This window comes from Columba livia, chromosome 7, assembly GCF_036013475.1.
Source record: "Columba livia isolate bColLiv1 breed racing homer chromosome 7, bColLiv1.pat.W.v2, whole genome shotgun sequence".
In the NCBI taxonomy this organism is placed as follows: Eukaryota; Metazoa; Chordata; class Aves; order Columbiformes; family Columbidae; genus Columba; species Columba livia.
This window is the reverse complement of record NC_088608.1, coordinates 11,632,826-11,648,639: the sequence shown is the minus strand read 5'-3', so window position 1 is coordinate 11,648,639 and position 15,814 is coordinate 11,632,826. Positions and strand designations below refer to the sequence as shown.

General features: G+C 43.1%; 1 protein-coding gene across 3 annotated transcripts in view; it reads right to left on the bottom strand.

Moving 5' to 3' along the window:
• ADCY5 (adenylate cyclase 5) overlaps positions 1–15,814 on the bottom strand; it is a 209,893-nt gene that overhangs the window by 13,041 nt on the left and 181,038 nt on the right. For all 3 annotated transcript variants that reach the window (XM_021300981.2, XM_005512322.4, XM_021300982.2), the window contains 5 exons: positions 13,866–14,010; positions 12,135–12,232; positions 9,377–9,464; positions 2,732–2,848; positions 1,006–1,170 (listed from right to left, as the gene is read on the bottom strand). In XM_021300981.2, the coding sequence (XP_021156656.2) occupies positions 1,006–1,170; positions 2,732–2,848; positions 9,377–9,464; positions 12,135–12,232; positions 13,866–14,010 (613 nt within the window). The remainder of the gene's footprint in view (positions 1–1,005; positions 1,171–2,731; positions 2,849–9,376; positions 9,465–12,134; positions 12,233–13,865; positions 14,011–15,814) is intronic.

The following is a 15,814-nucleotide window of genomic DNA, read 5'->3' as shown; positions in this document are numbered from 1 at the left end:
ATCACTCAAAATCCTTCTCTGTACTGAACCAGCACTCCTGACAACCTCATGATGGGCACAGACTATTTCTAGTTCAGATTTTCCTCCTGGGTCTTTCTGAGGACATACTAAGAACCTTTGAAGGGTTCAAAGTCACAGAATCACGTAAGGACCATATTCTTGTTAGGTTAAATGGAAATAGGTTTAGTGGGATATCAGGGCTTTCAACAGCACCTTGGACATCCGGATAGTAACAGAACAGCCATAAATCTGTCAGGTCCCTGTAAACCCAGATGACCTTGACATAAATTCTGCCCCCATCCTAGACAGATTAATTTTCCTTTTCAATTCCAGTAGACAACACATGTAGTGCCTGTGACCTATAAACTCACAGAAAGGTCTTGAATAACTCTGCAAAAAGATGGTATTTTTGGCAAAGTATTCTACCAGTGTGCAAAACTTTTTTTTTTTTTTCCATTAGAAGCATTTTTTTCAAACAAGTTGTAGTGAAGAGGTAGGATTTGCATTTACAAATTGAAGCAGACCACTACCAGGGCTGCTAACCTGCTTGATGCCGGAATCTACTATACTTAGGGGAAAAAAAGATGTAAGCAAAATCTTTCATCTGGACATAAAACAATGGAAGGAAGGGTTAAATCTATGACCAGACACTGATTTCAGTGAAATGATTTTCAAGTAACACTGAGCACCCACAAAGTCATTTGAGATGATTTGCAGCTCCGCATGCCATCAATGGCTTCATGGAGAAAGGCTGTTTCTCCTGCTGCAGCCAGGATCTAACAGTTATAAAAGCCTACTGATTATTCAGCCCTAAGGGAACTTAAACATTAATGTGGACTCATGATAATAACTTCAGACACTTCAGTTTGTGCGTAGTAGCCTGTGTCAGTCCTATAACGTCAGTCAGGCACAACCTTCTTTGCTCTGAAACACCGAGATTTTTCCAACAGGCTTTGCAGCCCCTTCTCAGACCAACCCCTGCCACACATTTTTTTCAAGCAATACCTCTGGAAAGTTGCAGTTGGGCAAAGGACTGTCACAGAATCCCTGCAAGGTGCCCAGGCTGTAGTTGGAAGTCAGGTTGCTGATAAGGCATATGTCCACCCGGTCAGGAGTGATGTTGTATTCTGCAGCCATGCAGCTGGCAAGATTCACAGTGCTGCACATGAACTGGAGAAAAAGATGGTATTAAACTCAAACGCATATACAAGGACAAGAAAAACAAATAGTTTGCATCAACTATAAAGCCCCTTAGAAATGGCTGTAGCAAGAAAATAAAGCAATGTGCAAAATGAAATTGCCAGCTTATATTTTACTGCATGTGAAATGGCTATGTTTTCTCTCCCCCAAAATATTAATTAATAAATCTAGGCTGTGCACTCTAGAAAGCTAGTTTCATGCTCAACCTCACGCACAACTTTATGTCTGAACATCTGCAGGTAGATGGGCTGCAGATACACACATACAAAGATATTCTGCTGTCTGTGATAAGGTCCTCGTGTTGGTCTATTTCTGCTGATGGGAATTTCTGAACTGATAACTTTCCCCTGCTGTCTCTAAAGCCTCTGCTGTGCATTCCTCTACAGGCAGGACTGCAGTGACAAGGCTGATGTGCTACATTGCGCTGAGGAAGCAGCAGAGGCTCATTCTGATCTCCAAGTGCTTCTCCGTTTGTCCATCTTGCTAATTTTTACATTGAACAGTTCATGAATGCAAAGAATCACACATTATGCAGAAAAATAAAGCTCTAATTTCTGCGTGGTGCTCAGCAACCCACACCAGCAGATCTTTGCAGGTGACTATGGGGGAAGGTGGTGGGGTGTCAATGAGCTAATGTCTCCCATTCAAGTACCTCAACAGAACATAAAATTGTTCCTAAATCTGCACTTTGCATATAGTGAAGCTGAGGCAAGAGCAAGTAGCGGTCTGATTTTCAGGTGTTTAAGCCTCTCCGTGCCAGTGGAAGTCAGCGAGGCCATAACTGAGAGGAGCACAGGGCCATGTGAAATCTTTGTAGCTACCTCCAAGCTCAAGGCTTTGACCCCAGGACCATCTCTCTCCCTTTCCCATCTCCCTCACCCCCAGCTTAAAAAGTGAAATAGACTTATGCAGGGTAAAGAATATTCAAGCGGTTTCTTTAAAATACATTCAACCTTCAAGCCATTTGTACAAGTGAGAAACCAGCAGCCACAGGGTCCTAGAGAACAATCCTGTCTCTCTCTGAGTCTGAAATACACAGCGGTGTTTGGATGGGAAGTTAGACCACCCTGGTCCCAAAAGTGCAACTCCAAGCAAAGTCTCCAGAGCCACTGCTGGGTGATTACTGCACTCGGAGCAGGATCAGCACCGTGCAGATGCCGGCAGAAAGCCCACACAACACTTAAGACCCACTCAGTGCTGTGGGAGCTAAATGATGCATCAGCCTCGTGCTGGCTCGTACACAGGGGTACGCTCCAGGCTTGGCTTATGTACCTGAACCAGAAGCATCTAAAGAATCAGGAGAGAACAGGGGCAGAAATCAGTGCCAGGCATATAATGTGCTATAGAGATGCAGCTGTCAGGCTCCTGTTTCTTTTCTGTGCCCAAAAGGCAAAAAAGAACTTATGACAGGTACTGTAATCTTTAGGCAGGATTACATTAAACCCAGTGGCTCTAAGGGTTAGGATGCTGTAGAGTGCCAATAAGAAAATTATGCAGAACTTAGTCAGCTGAAAGGAAATAATGCACATACCATGTTGACAAAGGCAGACAGAAAAACCAGGATAATGGCAAAGACTCCAACTAAGGTACTATTGGTCCTGGACTGAACAATCTTCTTAGAAAGAGTCTGGAGTGGAGGTGGGAAAAGCTGGACGTGGAAAAAGAAAAAAGAGAAAGATTCAATAAAAATGTAAAATCATTGCTTGTTTTACAGATTACAACCCGCATTCTTCAGTCTGCACAGGGGTTAGAGACGGGTGATGGGGGATGGCGGCTCCGGAAGAAGGGCGAGCAGGAATGTGAGCACCTCATGGCAGCAGGCCCGGCTGGCTCACCAGATCTACTTAGTCCTCCCTAATGGTGATGATGGCTCCTGAACCAAAAGAGCATGGCTCGCAGGCCTCTGCTCATCCTGTCATAAGAAGCAAACCACGAGCTATCTCTAAGTGAAACAGCCAGAAGCTTGGGCCTGTAAATTATTGCATCAAAAATTTAAAAAAGCAGAAATGAAAAAAAAAAGTACACTTCATATCCCTTTGATCATGAAGCCATATTGCAGCACTTTCTGGTGCCATTTCAGAAATAGACTGTTAAAAAGTCCAGGTCGGTCTTGTGATCTGTCAGACCCTTGGTGGAAGGTGCTGGAGAAACCAGCTGGCCTCTTCTGGTCTATGGCACCCGGCACCGCAGACATGCAGGGCTAAAAATAACCCCTGGAGAGGGTGATCACAGAGCTCCCCCAGACAGACTGTCCCGGTGATTCATTATTAGCAGAGCCAGAAGCTTTCTTCTAATTGCTTTCTGACTGCAGGTCTCCAGCACACTTTGCTTTAGGTGCTGCACCATGATCTAGGTAGGAACATACTCTGGATTAAAGCGGAGACCAACCAGGAGCACTTAGCAGCAGGTGTCACTGCTCAGCATCGCGTGAGGCCTCCTTGTGCTACAGCAGGACCATGAGAAGTCCAGAGGACACTGAAACAAACCCTTTCTCTTCACTTGCCACCACCATCCTGGCACAAGCAAGAGACTGAGGCCAGGAGACCCTCAGTGACACACCCGGGCCCTGCGGGGTCCTTCCCCTCCACGCCATCATGCCAGGGCCAGGGCTCTGCTGAAGACTGACAAAGCTTTTCCAGAACCCAACTCTCCTTTCCCTACCAGCACACAGCATGAATAACCAAGCCACTAGAGGGTATTTTTAGAGATGCAAAGAAGCCAGCAGCTCAGCGACACGGCACTGCAATTTAACTATGACTAATGTTTCTATTAAAAGTCCTGCTTCTCCCTTTTATCCTTCACTCTTACATCTTGAGAGATGCAACATTGTGTCAGTGCATAGCTTCCCACACAGCAGTCCTACAACGTAATTATGAAGCGTTTGATGGGCCGCAGCGCTGATTAGCTGATGACTTTTGCAGAGGGAGAGAGAGGTTCACAGGGCGAAAGTTTGGGAAGAGCTTGTTTCACCTGCACATACACAAAAATCCAGCTAACTCCAGGGGGAAGGAGAGTGCCAGGCTCTGTGAGGGATGGGAGGAAAGGGGAAATCAGGGTTACGCCCTATTTGCACTGCATAATAATTGATTGACAATGCAAAACACCTCTCTCTCAGCAAAAACCCTTGCTGATCCAGAAATCCTTGGCTCTGGTAATAAGCCATGAACCAAGATATCTCCTTGCCCCACCAAAGTCCATCTGCCTCCATGCAGACATCAGGTAGCAAACCCACCAGTGCAGGGATGGGGGAAACGCCACGGGCTTTCCTCCCCTCTCACCTTTATAGGATTTGGAGGGAGAAGGGGGGTTTATGTTGCATTTGAACAGTTTTCAAACTGGATTAGAGCAGGACAGGTTTTCCTGCCACCCCCTTGTTTAGGCCTCTAGGCCAAGCTCCACAAAGGTATGTACAGACCTAACCTCCTCCTGTAATCTCTGGGAAATCAGGCACCTAAATAAAACTCAGGACTGCTTTGTTGTGGATCTTGGCTCAAGCCCCTGCTGCCAACGATCCCAAAAAAGCCTGACTTTGAACCAAGCCTGAGATATCAAGCAAAGCTATCAGTGGAAGACACTTAAATTCTAATGAAAACATGTTTTCTTTGTATTAATCTTGTTTCTCATTACTTTGCAAACTAGGGAAAATTTTAGGTCAGTAAACAAGTGCAGCTGGAAAGAGTCCAGAAGGCAAAACAAATGCCAGAAACCATAGGAGGTCAGGATTGCAATAGAGAGAGCGACGGCACAGCCGTGCTGCACATCTGAGGAACCTCTGCCTTGCAAACAACATTCCTGGGGGCTCTGTGACACAGGTAATGCTCTCCCCAGTTCACAGAGGCAGATGGAGAGACCAGGAATCCTTGCAGCTTGGAGGTCTGCAACAGAAAGGGGGGACCTGTCTCAGCTACGACAATTCAGCTCTGCTCTAGCAATGTTCCCTCCATAAAATCATCTGTAAGCCAGGGCTATAACAGAAAAAAAAAAAAAAAGAAAAAAAAATGAATTCTTCTGCCATTCTCCAATAAAATAAAATCCCTTCTATCCTAGTAAAAGAAACAAAACATCAGGACGTTACAGCACACTGAAAACCTGCACACTGTTGCTGGTTAGCCCATTGGTTTGTACTGTCCAACACCATTTTCCTCCTCTTGACAAGACTCAAATCTTGTCTGAGTGAAGAACAGGACAAGGGAAGGGCTGATGTGATGACAACTCTAAGCCCGTGTGTGCACCTCTGAGAACAGGGGCTGAAAGAAAGAACGTGGTCCACTTGGGCAGCCGAGATCATGTTTGGCTTGCCACACAAGCTTAAAGTCACTAATTAGCCCTCTTAAAGTACACGTGTGAAGAAAAATAACCACAGTGGGTAAAAGGGAATTGGATTGTCCCATTGATTCCAGCTCATCCTGAATTGAGATGCATAAATCCTGCTGGAAGTATTATCTCCCAGAAGAGAGAGGCCCTGATAGCATGCAGGTACCAATGGGTATGGAAGGGGAAGGTAGGGCACTGCTGTACAGGTAGGAGTCTGGATTTAAAAACCTGTCCAACAAGTACTAGTGTTACATTGAAAATAATCCACAATCTCCAGTTATTTGCATGACAAAAATACATTAAATAAAACCTTCACTTTGCAATAACAGCTCATCATAGACAGAAGAGGCATATTTCTCCTTACTGTATCATTAACATATATTAACATGGAAAACTGCTTAGATAATTGCTGTTGTGTTGTGAGACAAAGCAAACAAACAAACAAACAAAAAACAACCCAAAAAAACCCAGGCCAAAAACAAAACAAAAAAACCCAACCAACAACTATGGGGTCTTTAAGTTCAGATTTTTTCAATCTGTAATAAAAGCCTTTGAGGCATTTTGAAGTACATTAAGATGCTTCTGGAGTAAAAGACAACATCTCCAGGCAACCTGATACTGCAAGTCCATTTAGGTACTTATTTCACAGTGATTTATTAGTCTATTAAAAAAGTACAGTTTTCAGGGGTATTTTTTTCCCTACTCGAGAAGAAAACAACAACAATAAACCACTTAAGGAGCATCTAAACTAGATTTGGTAGGCAACTAAAAAGGTAGGCAAGCTGCACCTATGTAAAGCTACAGAAAAAACTTTTCTCATAAAGGATAATTTGAAATTTCTCTCATAATGTGCTCCCACAAACATGCAAGAAGTTGAATTCCACACAGCAGCGTAGATACCAGAAGTTAAGCATTTTAAGAAGAAACACAAACTTGATAAGTTAGTAGCAAAACAGATGTCTGTCAGTGGAGTATTTGCAAAGGGACCCCAGTTCCCACGACCTTAGAATCTACTGGGAAGGGAAACCATCTCATGGTGGCCAAGTCTTCATGAAGCATCAAAGTGAAGAACTGGAACTCTCTTGTTTATTATAGCTGAAGAAACTTGGAAAGCCAAGCTGGCTGCATTGGAAGTTCCAGGATCAACTTCTAGTCTGTGGAGAATTTTATAGTGGAAGATAATCATGACAGCAAAAGAAAATAAAACACGATCAAGCTGTCCAGAAAGAGGCTGCTGACCACTGTCAAAGCCAGAGCTGGAGAGGCCAAAACAGGGAAGGAAAATCTCACATGAAAGCTGGAAAGAGGAAGAAAAAAGAGCCACTTATCCTGTAACAGCACAGCAAACAGGCAAAAGTTATGCTTATGCTGATACCCTGGGGTGGACATCTGCTTTCCAACTTTGTGTGGAATGAACCATTGGTATGTAAAACACATGTTCTCCTATCCCACATCTGAGTGTGAAACAAAACAAATGATGCTGACATCCCCGTGTCTTAAAATTTCATCTGTAGGATCTGTAGAAGTGCCTTCCTTGTGCATATATGTAAGAATGCTTTCTGGAGCAATGTGGACTACAGATATAAAGTAACACCCTTAACCAAGGGCTGTGTCAACCCATTGCTTAAAATCTCTGACCTGAAAGATCAAAATCTTTAACAACAGAAGCCGGCTGCAGCTACTGGGAGCTGTTGCCATCAGACAGGTAGCTGACAAGCTAGAAGTACCTGTCCCCCAAGCAAGTCATCTTGTATTCAGACGTTGTCAGCAGAGGCTAATTTGGAGCACTAAAAAAGGGGTAACCAAAAAGGTACTGGAGCTAGAAGGCATGATATTTTCAATATTTGCAATCTGTGCACAGAAGGCACTGACCACGCTGGATGTTATACACAAGCACCTGGTGGGTCTGGGCCAACATGCTGAAAACTCACTCTTGGAAATACCAGGAGCTTCAACAAATCCTATTAAACTCTAATGTTAGTCTGAATTCTCTCAGATGTCTTGTGTTCCCAGGGCCTGTGTACTGAGGCAAACCTGGCATAAAACCAGTTGCAGGCAGCACTGAGCAGACCTCTTCTACAGGGACTTGGAAGTTCAAGGCAATGAAAGCAAGACTGAGCATTCTGCCAGGGTCACGTGGGCTGAAAAATCCTGTGTGACTTTTAAATTAATCGTTAATTCAGATCAGTAATAATATTAAACAAACCAAAAAGCCAAACCCAAACCCTCTGAATGATGTCAGGAGAAATGAGTGCTGCTGTCAGCACGTGGCAGCAAGCTGAGCCCATTAAAGCCAGGGGGTGACCAGCAGCTGTGCGCCCCGGGATGGGTCTGGTTGCAGAGGTGTGGCTCTGCCTTGGCTCTTGCCCCAGCATTCGCACAGCACCAGTAGAGCTGGTGTGCTGGTGTGGCTCTGTGTGGCTGGGCAGTGCACTGGGACGTTCCCTGACTGTGGCACCGCAGCATTAGTGGCTCCAGTACAGCTCTGTTTCCAAGTCCTTTGAGGCTGTTACCAAAAGCTTTCCACATTGGTTGTTAATTAACTGCTAATCATATTAACTGCCGATACCAGGTTACAAACTAGCGACACTCAGTAGCACCCTCACAGGCAAAGGACACACCAAGTATAACCAGGCATCTTTGGGTGCCCTTTCCCAGCTCAATGGACTCAAGCCTTCCTATTAGCATTGTTATTTCTGACTTGTAATTCTCATTGCTGGTAAACAAGCAGGACCAATGGGATGCTGCACTTACAAACCAGGCTCCCTTTAAAATTGTCATAAGCCCCAGGGAAGCCCCATGAGTGAGTTAAGTTCAAATATAACCTGAAGATATAACCTGAAGCTTCTTTCACTAGGAACAGTTTGTAGCTCTTATTAAACAAGAAGACAAAGCTTAACTCTCCAAATCTAACTTTCAAAAATCAAAAATGCATGAAAGGTGCAAGTCTGTCAAGATCACCCACATTCAACTGTTGAAAATGGCACTGAGAAGATAATTAAAGTGAGGCAGATCATCTGCCTGACATAATCCATTACCCCACTGTTTCTTCTGCAGGAAACACAATGCTACTGAGCTATTTTATTCCAGGCTCTGAGGAACAAAACTGAGCTTGGGCAAAGGAGCCTGAATCTGAACATTGTCCATGTTCAGACACTGCTAGACTGGAAGGATCCCCAAAACTGCAAATAAAATCAACTAGCATCAACATTTTAATAGGAATAGCATTAAGTGAAAAAGATGAGCATAACACTCTTCCCAAAGTGCTGAATGCCAATTTACCACAGACTGCCAGGAAGAATTAATGTGTTTTCAGATTTCACACAAAGTATTTCTTTGCTGATCAAAACCAGTTACAAGAAAAAGCCCACCAAATGCTGGAAGCTCTCTCCACTCATCTGAGAAAGGCTGATAAACTTCTATATGTTTATGGCTTTTACTTCCCTTCAGGACATTTTTCCTTGATGATATTCTGCTTTTGATTATCTGCCTATCCAAACATGCATATGCAGCAGGGGCCAGCACACAGGCTACTCCGCAGGAAGTTTACAGGGAGGAAACGAATGGTCAGTGTTTTGTTCCACGTTGGAAAATGTATTCTTTTTATATCAATATGAAAGTGCCTGCAGGGGACCTAATAGACATGCAGATCCACAGAGTGATTACTTCTCGCTGAGTTAAAGAGATGCCAACCCTAACATCTGTTTGCAGTTCATTCGGTTTTATCAAAGGCTTTTTCTGTAACCCTTATCACGTAGTGTGGAAAGGATGGCTGACAAAACATGCTCTGTTAGCTGAAGAAACAGATTGCTGATCCACTTATCTTAGGCAAAGGACTCTACAAAGAAACCACAGTACTCACCTTTACACAGGAGTAAATGACCGAAACAAACACCACTGTGGTCAGGATCAGGAAACAGGTCAGGTAAAAAGCCAGCATAAATGTAGAGCTGAAATCAAGGAGATTTTATATTTTTAAATGCACACCATATAGAGTAGCAACAGCTCTGGTCTCCAGAACACAACATTAGTACAAGCTGTGACACACTGCACGGGCTTTCCAATTAGAATAGCAGTAGGAGATATGAGGTGCCTTGAATACCAAGATACTCTGTCCTATTTCAAATTACTCATAAAGGCTGCAAAGCAGAGAATACTGCATCTTTTATTGCAGTCACCTTCCTGTCAGAGTGACAGCAGAGGGACTGAGAAATATTTCATGCACTAGAGGAGCTGATAGAACAATTTGTTATGGGGTTTGGCTCCTGTTTGGCTGTGGGCAGGAGACCCCTGGGAGGGAAATGGTGCTGAGAGCCACAACGCAGCTGAGTGGGAACAGCCTCAATGGGAAGAGCTGCCCGTCCTTGTCGTGCATGGGGAATGTCTGCGCTGCACCATCCTCCATGCTCCGTCTTGTGACTGGGATGGGAGCAACCCCAGCACGAGGATAGTCAGGGAAAACAGTCTTAGCTTGGTCAGCTTGAGAGGTTCCTGTTCCTCCCACCTTTGAAGTACAAACAGGACCCCAGGGCCAACTTTGTACTAGGCATTTTCATCTGTTTTGATCATGAAGATATTCAACAACAATTTCCCAGTGATTGGCCGCAGTGTGACAAGACAGGCCCCCTCCCAGGAGTCAGCCTTGTTCATAATTTAAAGGAAATATTCTTTCAACGTGACATTAAGGCCAACCACACCAAAGCCAGCTGGTCTCTGTGTTCTCTCATAACTGCTAAGATAATTGTACTTGCTAATTCACCGTTTGAACCTTTGTGAAATTCATTAAAGCTATTCCTCTTTATCATCATAAATTATCACTGCCATTTTGCCTCTAGTTTCAGATTCAAATTCCATGTTGTGTCTTTCATGAAGCTCTAATGGTGACACATACACCCCTGTGGTTTCAGCTGCTGCTTAACTGTTACCACCTTCAATAAAAGACCAAAACTATCCAATTGAAATATAAGGAAAAACAAACCAAAAGGTGAAGGAAAGTGTATTTGACCTGCAGTAAAAACATAGAATTTTATTTACTCTGGAACCAAACCATTCAGACAGGCCAAGCTGCCTAAGGACACTTCTATGGGCAGTGTGGAAGGAGACTGAGCAGCATGGCATTTACACCAGGCTGCCATAAGGGATTGGCTCCTGTGTAATACAAAGGAGACAGCCATATGGTTGCCACAGATCAGAAATCAGGTTGTCATTAAAATGTTAAACTGGGTTTTATGCAGACAGCTTAGTGGCTGCTTAGGGAGTTTGATGAGCAACACAAAGGCTGCTATAGGGCCTCTGCAGGTGTGAAGTCACAGCAGTAATATCCAAAGTATAAGCCCTTTCTAAATCAATTACTTTCAAAGAATATTTCTGGACATAATTAACAATGTGTTAATTGTTCTAGTTCCAATTTTGAGCCCCTTTCAGCTTCGCTTCCAGTTTCCCAAAGCGGATCTGTTTACACAGTGCATCTGTACTGATGTGATTTTGCTGATTCTGTCGTTCTGTGAGCAGAAGAGAATGTCCTCCTGCCTGGGAGAGTAAATGACCTCAAACATCAGACTATGTGTTGTTTCTGTGACCTTCCAAGTATCTGATCTGAACGGTACAAACCAATCTCTACTCTGAAGATCTGTGGTGCGAACAGAAGTATAAAGCAGTTGTAGTGGCATGTAATAGTACTGAAGATCTCTTTAAACCATTTTTTGTCTTCTTGTAATGAAGATTAATTTGAAGCATTTTCAGAACTTCTGTGATCTTGTTCTTCAGATAAAAAATGACTAACTCCAAATTTATTTCCAACACAGCAGTGCTCAGTGAATGATATATTATTGCTACTAAACCAAGGCACAGGAAATACCATCACGCTTTAATTTCAAGGGACTTTTTTATGAACTCTTTGAGAAGAAATATGTCTGCAGAGCTCACTGCTGGAAAAGATCCAGTGGGTTATACTTTGCCTTCCGGACAAAGCATTTCACTGCAGTGGTCCAAGAGCACTGTGACCCACAGCCCTTATGCCACTCTTGCTTGAGGAAAGAAATGACTGCAACCCCTAAACCCAGAGTAAGCTACTCAAAGCACAGGCACATATAGTCCAACTCCTTCTATACTTTTCTTCTTGCCCTGTTACTCTGAGTCCAGAAGAATAAATGCATGAGAGGTGATGCCTCACCTGTGAAGCAGACCCTGAGACCTCAGTGCTCTGAGCAAAGGGGCTGTGACAAGTTTTTCACCTCCCTGTCCCACTGCATTCAGATAACAGGACAGCCTGGCCTCATGTTGTGAGTAGGTACTATGCCTTAGTAGGCAATCCCTCATGCTTAGTGGTATTTGTTTTCCAAAGGCTTATAGATGTGCTGAACTGAATTTCCTAAGATGAGGGTAAATGGTAAGAGAAATCACGCTGGGAAAATATAAATCCTCACGTGCCAGTGAGGAGGTTTTAATCTGCACGAGAAATGAGTGAAAACAATGAACACCATGCATCACTTGAGCATGAATTATTTAAGGATTTTTTCTCTTCCCCTCAGTGCTCTGAATTTTCAAAAAAACGCCAAAGAGAAGTAGGCCAGAATAGAGGAGGGGAGTAGATGGGAGCAAAGGGATGAAAAGGTACTCACTGTGGCACAATTATGATTTGAACAAAGCAGATGAAGAGGAAGACTAGGGAGGCACAAGCCACGTAGGCTCCGAACCTGTCATCCACCTGCTTGGAGTACTGCAAAAAATGGAAACAGGGTTATGTTAGTGGGAAATCTGACTGGCTGCCTTCTCTCCATAAAACCTTCTTGCTTGCCATCTGTTTAGGTCCTTGGAAAGCAGTGCCGGTAGGAAACAACTAACATTACAACCTCCCCTTGCCCCTGGGCAAGCTGTAAGGGCATCAACAGACCCAAAGGCCAGGGAACAAACCTCCACAGCTGGGTGGAGAGAGGATTCGCCATCTGCCCATTGCACGAGAGGAACAGAAATGGATTAACTGTGACCAGGATTCTAGGTCACTATTGTCAGACCTAAAGTTCTTCCATGGGAAGTTTCCTAGAACAGTGATTAATGTTGCTAATGAGAAAACCTTGTATTTTTGTGCAGACAGCTTGGCTCGCTCTAATGATAGCACGAGGATGCTGTGGTTTTCACACAGTCACTACTTCCAACTACTTGTCAACATATTGGTCACACAGGAGCTGCAGTCGATTCCCAAAGATGCTTTATTTAGCTTGAAGCAGTTTTCAGTACAGACAATCTCAGCATTTGAACCACAAAATAAAAGGTGCTCAGAACAGGTGAACTGCTAATTTCCCTAGCAGTGTTCAGCTAAAAAACTGAAGGGAAGGAGTGGGGGGAAATTACATGCTTGAGCTTTTATCCAGTCCCACACCGATTCACTGAATAGCCGTAAATCCTGTAAAGGTCTGCTTTCGCAATAGGTTTTAATTCCTATCACTGAAAAAGTGGTTCTAAATAAAATGATAAAATAATTAGTGCAAACTTATTGCTGAAGCTTTTTCCATTGAATAATGAGTTTAGCCTGAAGACCACTCAGGTATCCCAAGGATCTGTGTTTGAATTAAAAAAAAAAATAAATCAAAAAGATGACTTTGACCTTCTTTGGACAATTAAAACCAGCAGTTTATATAGCACCTGTAATAATAGCATCTGGGTAGCTATGGACTTAATTGAATTTATTTTTGCAGCCATCTAGAGCTGAAATTGAAATCTAGAAATTGAAATGATCTTTGCCTCATAACAATGATATCCGAAACAAAATCAGGAAGCAATCAGCTATTTGGGACCTCTGGGTCTGTTACTCCCCTTTCTCACATTTGTGAGATAGAGAACTCTACTTGTTGCTTAAAATGGGCTCCCCAGAATGATTCAGAGTACAAATTGCATCCCAATGAACCTAGTGGTACCTGGTGTCCATGGGAGAAAAAAGGGCAGGGAAAAGCCCATCCAGAGGAGATCTGGAGCTCAGGCAGGCTTAAGTGGGTTTCTCCAGTGATTTGAGGGTGATAAGGGGTGACTGCAACCTCAGTTTGGATGCCTCAAGGTCAGAGAAAGAGATCTGGTTTATTCTGTGTTCCTTTGCAGCTCACCATTGCAAATTCATGTGTTTCTGACAGGAATAGCTTGGTTTTCCTTCCCAGTGCTCCCTTCAGATGACTGCGACTCTCTATGGAGACGTATATTAAGGTTGCTGTGAAGAGCCACTTTGTTTTTAAAGACCACAACTGCACCTCCAACACCTATATAGCTTTACCTATAGATATAAAAGCTTGACCTTATACATGAAAATTAAAACTCACAACAAGCCTGACTGACACGTTGCAATGATTTTTAGACAACATTACCTTTTTCTCCAAGTCAGGCTCCCTGAATGTTAAGAGGAACTTGCGCACATGCTCAGAGCGTAACCGATCAATACTTCTGGCATCGATGGCACGGCCCAGAAACTCATCCACTTCATCTTCTGGGTTCATGCTTTCCTGTGTATTCCTGAGGATGTCAGGAAAAGGGAGCATAAGAGGACAAGATAATTTTCCCCTCTTCACTATATGTTATCATTTCACTATATAACGAGCTGGAGGTTAATGGCATTTTGCTTATGACAGCTTCAAGTTAGAAAATGGATTATGAGCTGAGAGGAAAATGATATCAGCTCTAGAGTTCATTGCCAGTCCTGAGTCTACCAGTGAAATGATTTGATTTACTTGCCCTTTTTCTGTCCTACATCCATCTGTTTTTTTGCCTTGCAGTCTCTTTACTGTCCTTCATTCTCTAAAACTGGTCAGCAGTCTCCTTCCACAAGTCCCCTGGCTTATTCTCCCTGCACCGGCTGTGCCGTCATAGCTGTTAGTGCCCGAACTGGCAAAATGATTTACGTAACCAGCCATATTTCTTGCTTCCCAATAATAAAATCTGTAAGTATTTCTGTGAAAATTTCTGAAGCTGAACAATTCTCCATTTTTGTGAAAAAATTGTTTACAGAACAAACGTGGGAAAAAAGATGTGGCCTGACTCCCCAGTGCCTCCCCTTTGTGCAGTTATTTATGAGTATAGAGCATAAACAAAACAAGATTTTCTGATCACAAGATATTTACTTATCTCAAGCAAAGGCTACAGAAGAAAAAGGTAGCAAAAGAAAAAAATACAAATTAAATTCTGCTTTCTAAATATGTGGAAAGAGATTTTTAAATTGCTTACAATCTTCAGTATCAGCGTGTTTCTGATGCTCAGCTACAGCTTCAGAAAAATTAGGTTGATTTTCAAAAACTGTTGAAAAAAAATAACACTGAAAACCTAATTGCCCGGAGGCATGGTGCACTGAGGATCAGGAAACCTGAAGCACCTTCCCAAACTCCCTAGTTATTTTAAAAATCTAACAGGATTTTAATGCCTTGATGCAGTCAGTTTCATGGGCTGCCTTAAAACTAGCTATAGGCAGAAATTAAAAGCTAATCCTGAAGTGCTGTTCTTCTGCTCTGCCTGCATGATTGCCAAAGTTATCTGCAGGATATGTCAATAGTTATCTATTGAAATATGCCCCCCACTTGCACTGGGGCATCTTCCAGTGGACAACTATATCTGTGTGCAAACCCCGTGATGGCACAGCAACTTACAGCTCATGTTGTGTGGCTTTCACCTTAGGCACTCTGAAGAAAAAAGTCCTGAAGTCTGACAAGCACAATGGAAAGCTACACTGCTTCATTTTCTCAATATTATTTGTGCATTTGTACTGCATAACAGTGCATATTGCACAAATACCGTGTTGCAGCCAGCAGGTCCCTACACGTACAACTGCGCTGGAACTGGAGATCACTCAAAGTAGCTTGCAAACCAGAACATGACTCTGTTTTAAAAGTTTAAAGCCTCTTTTTAAAAGAAAAGGTCTCCCAAAGCTTTTTGTTAAACTCAACCAGATTTTCAGAAGCACTCTGTACCCTGACTGTACCATGTACCTCCTGCCAAGAGAAAAATAAATCAGGTCCATCTGCTTGTTTCCATTCCACCTCCCCTTGCCCCAGCCAGCGAGCTGAATGTGTCCACATTTCAACTTGGTCGTGACGACACACACCAGCGGCAGATATTTAGTGATTGTATGGCAATTGCACACCTAGTTTGTCTCAAGGTCTTACCTGTTTTTAGCCTATCTTAATGTTTCAGTGGGGTTCGGGAAAAGAGGTTTTTTTTGGACTCTAGAGTTATTTAATTCCTTGAGCTTCATATATTCCACTTTGAAATTAAAAGTGGTTTTGTCCGTAGAAGAACAGGATATTCAATTTACTTCTACATGCTTCCT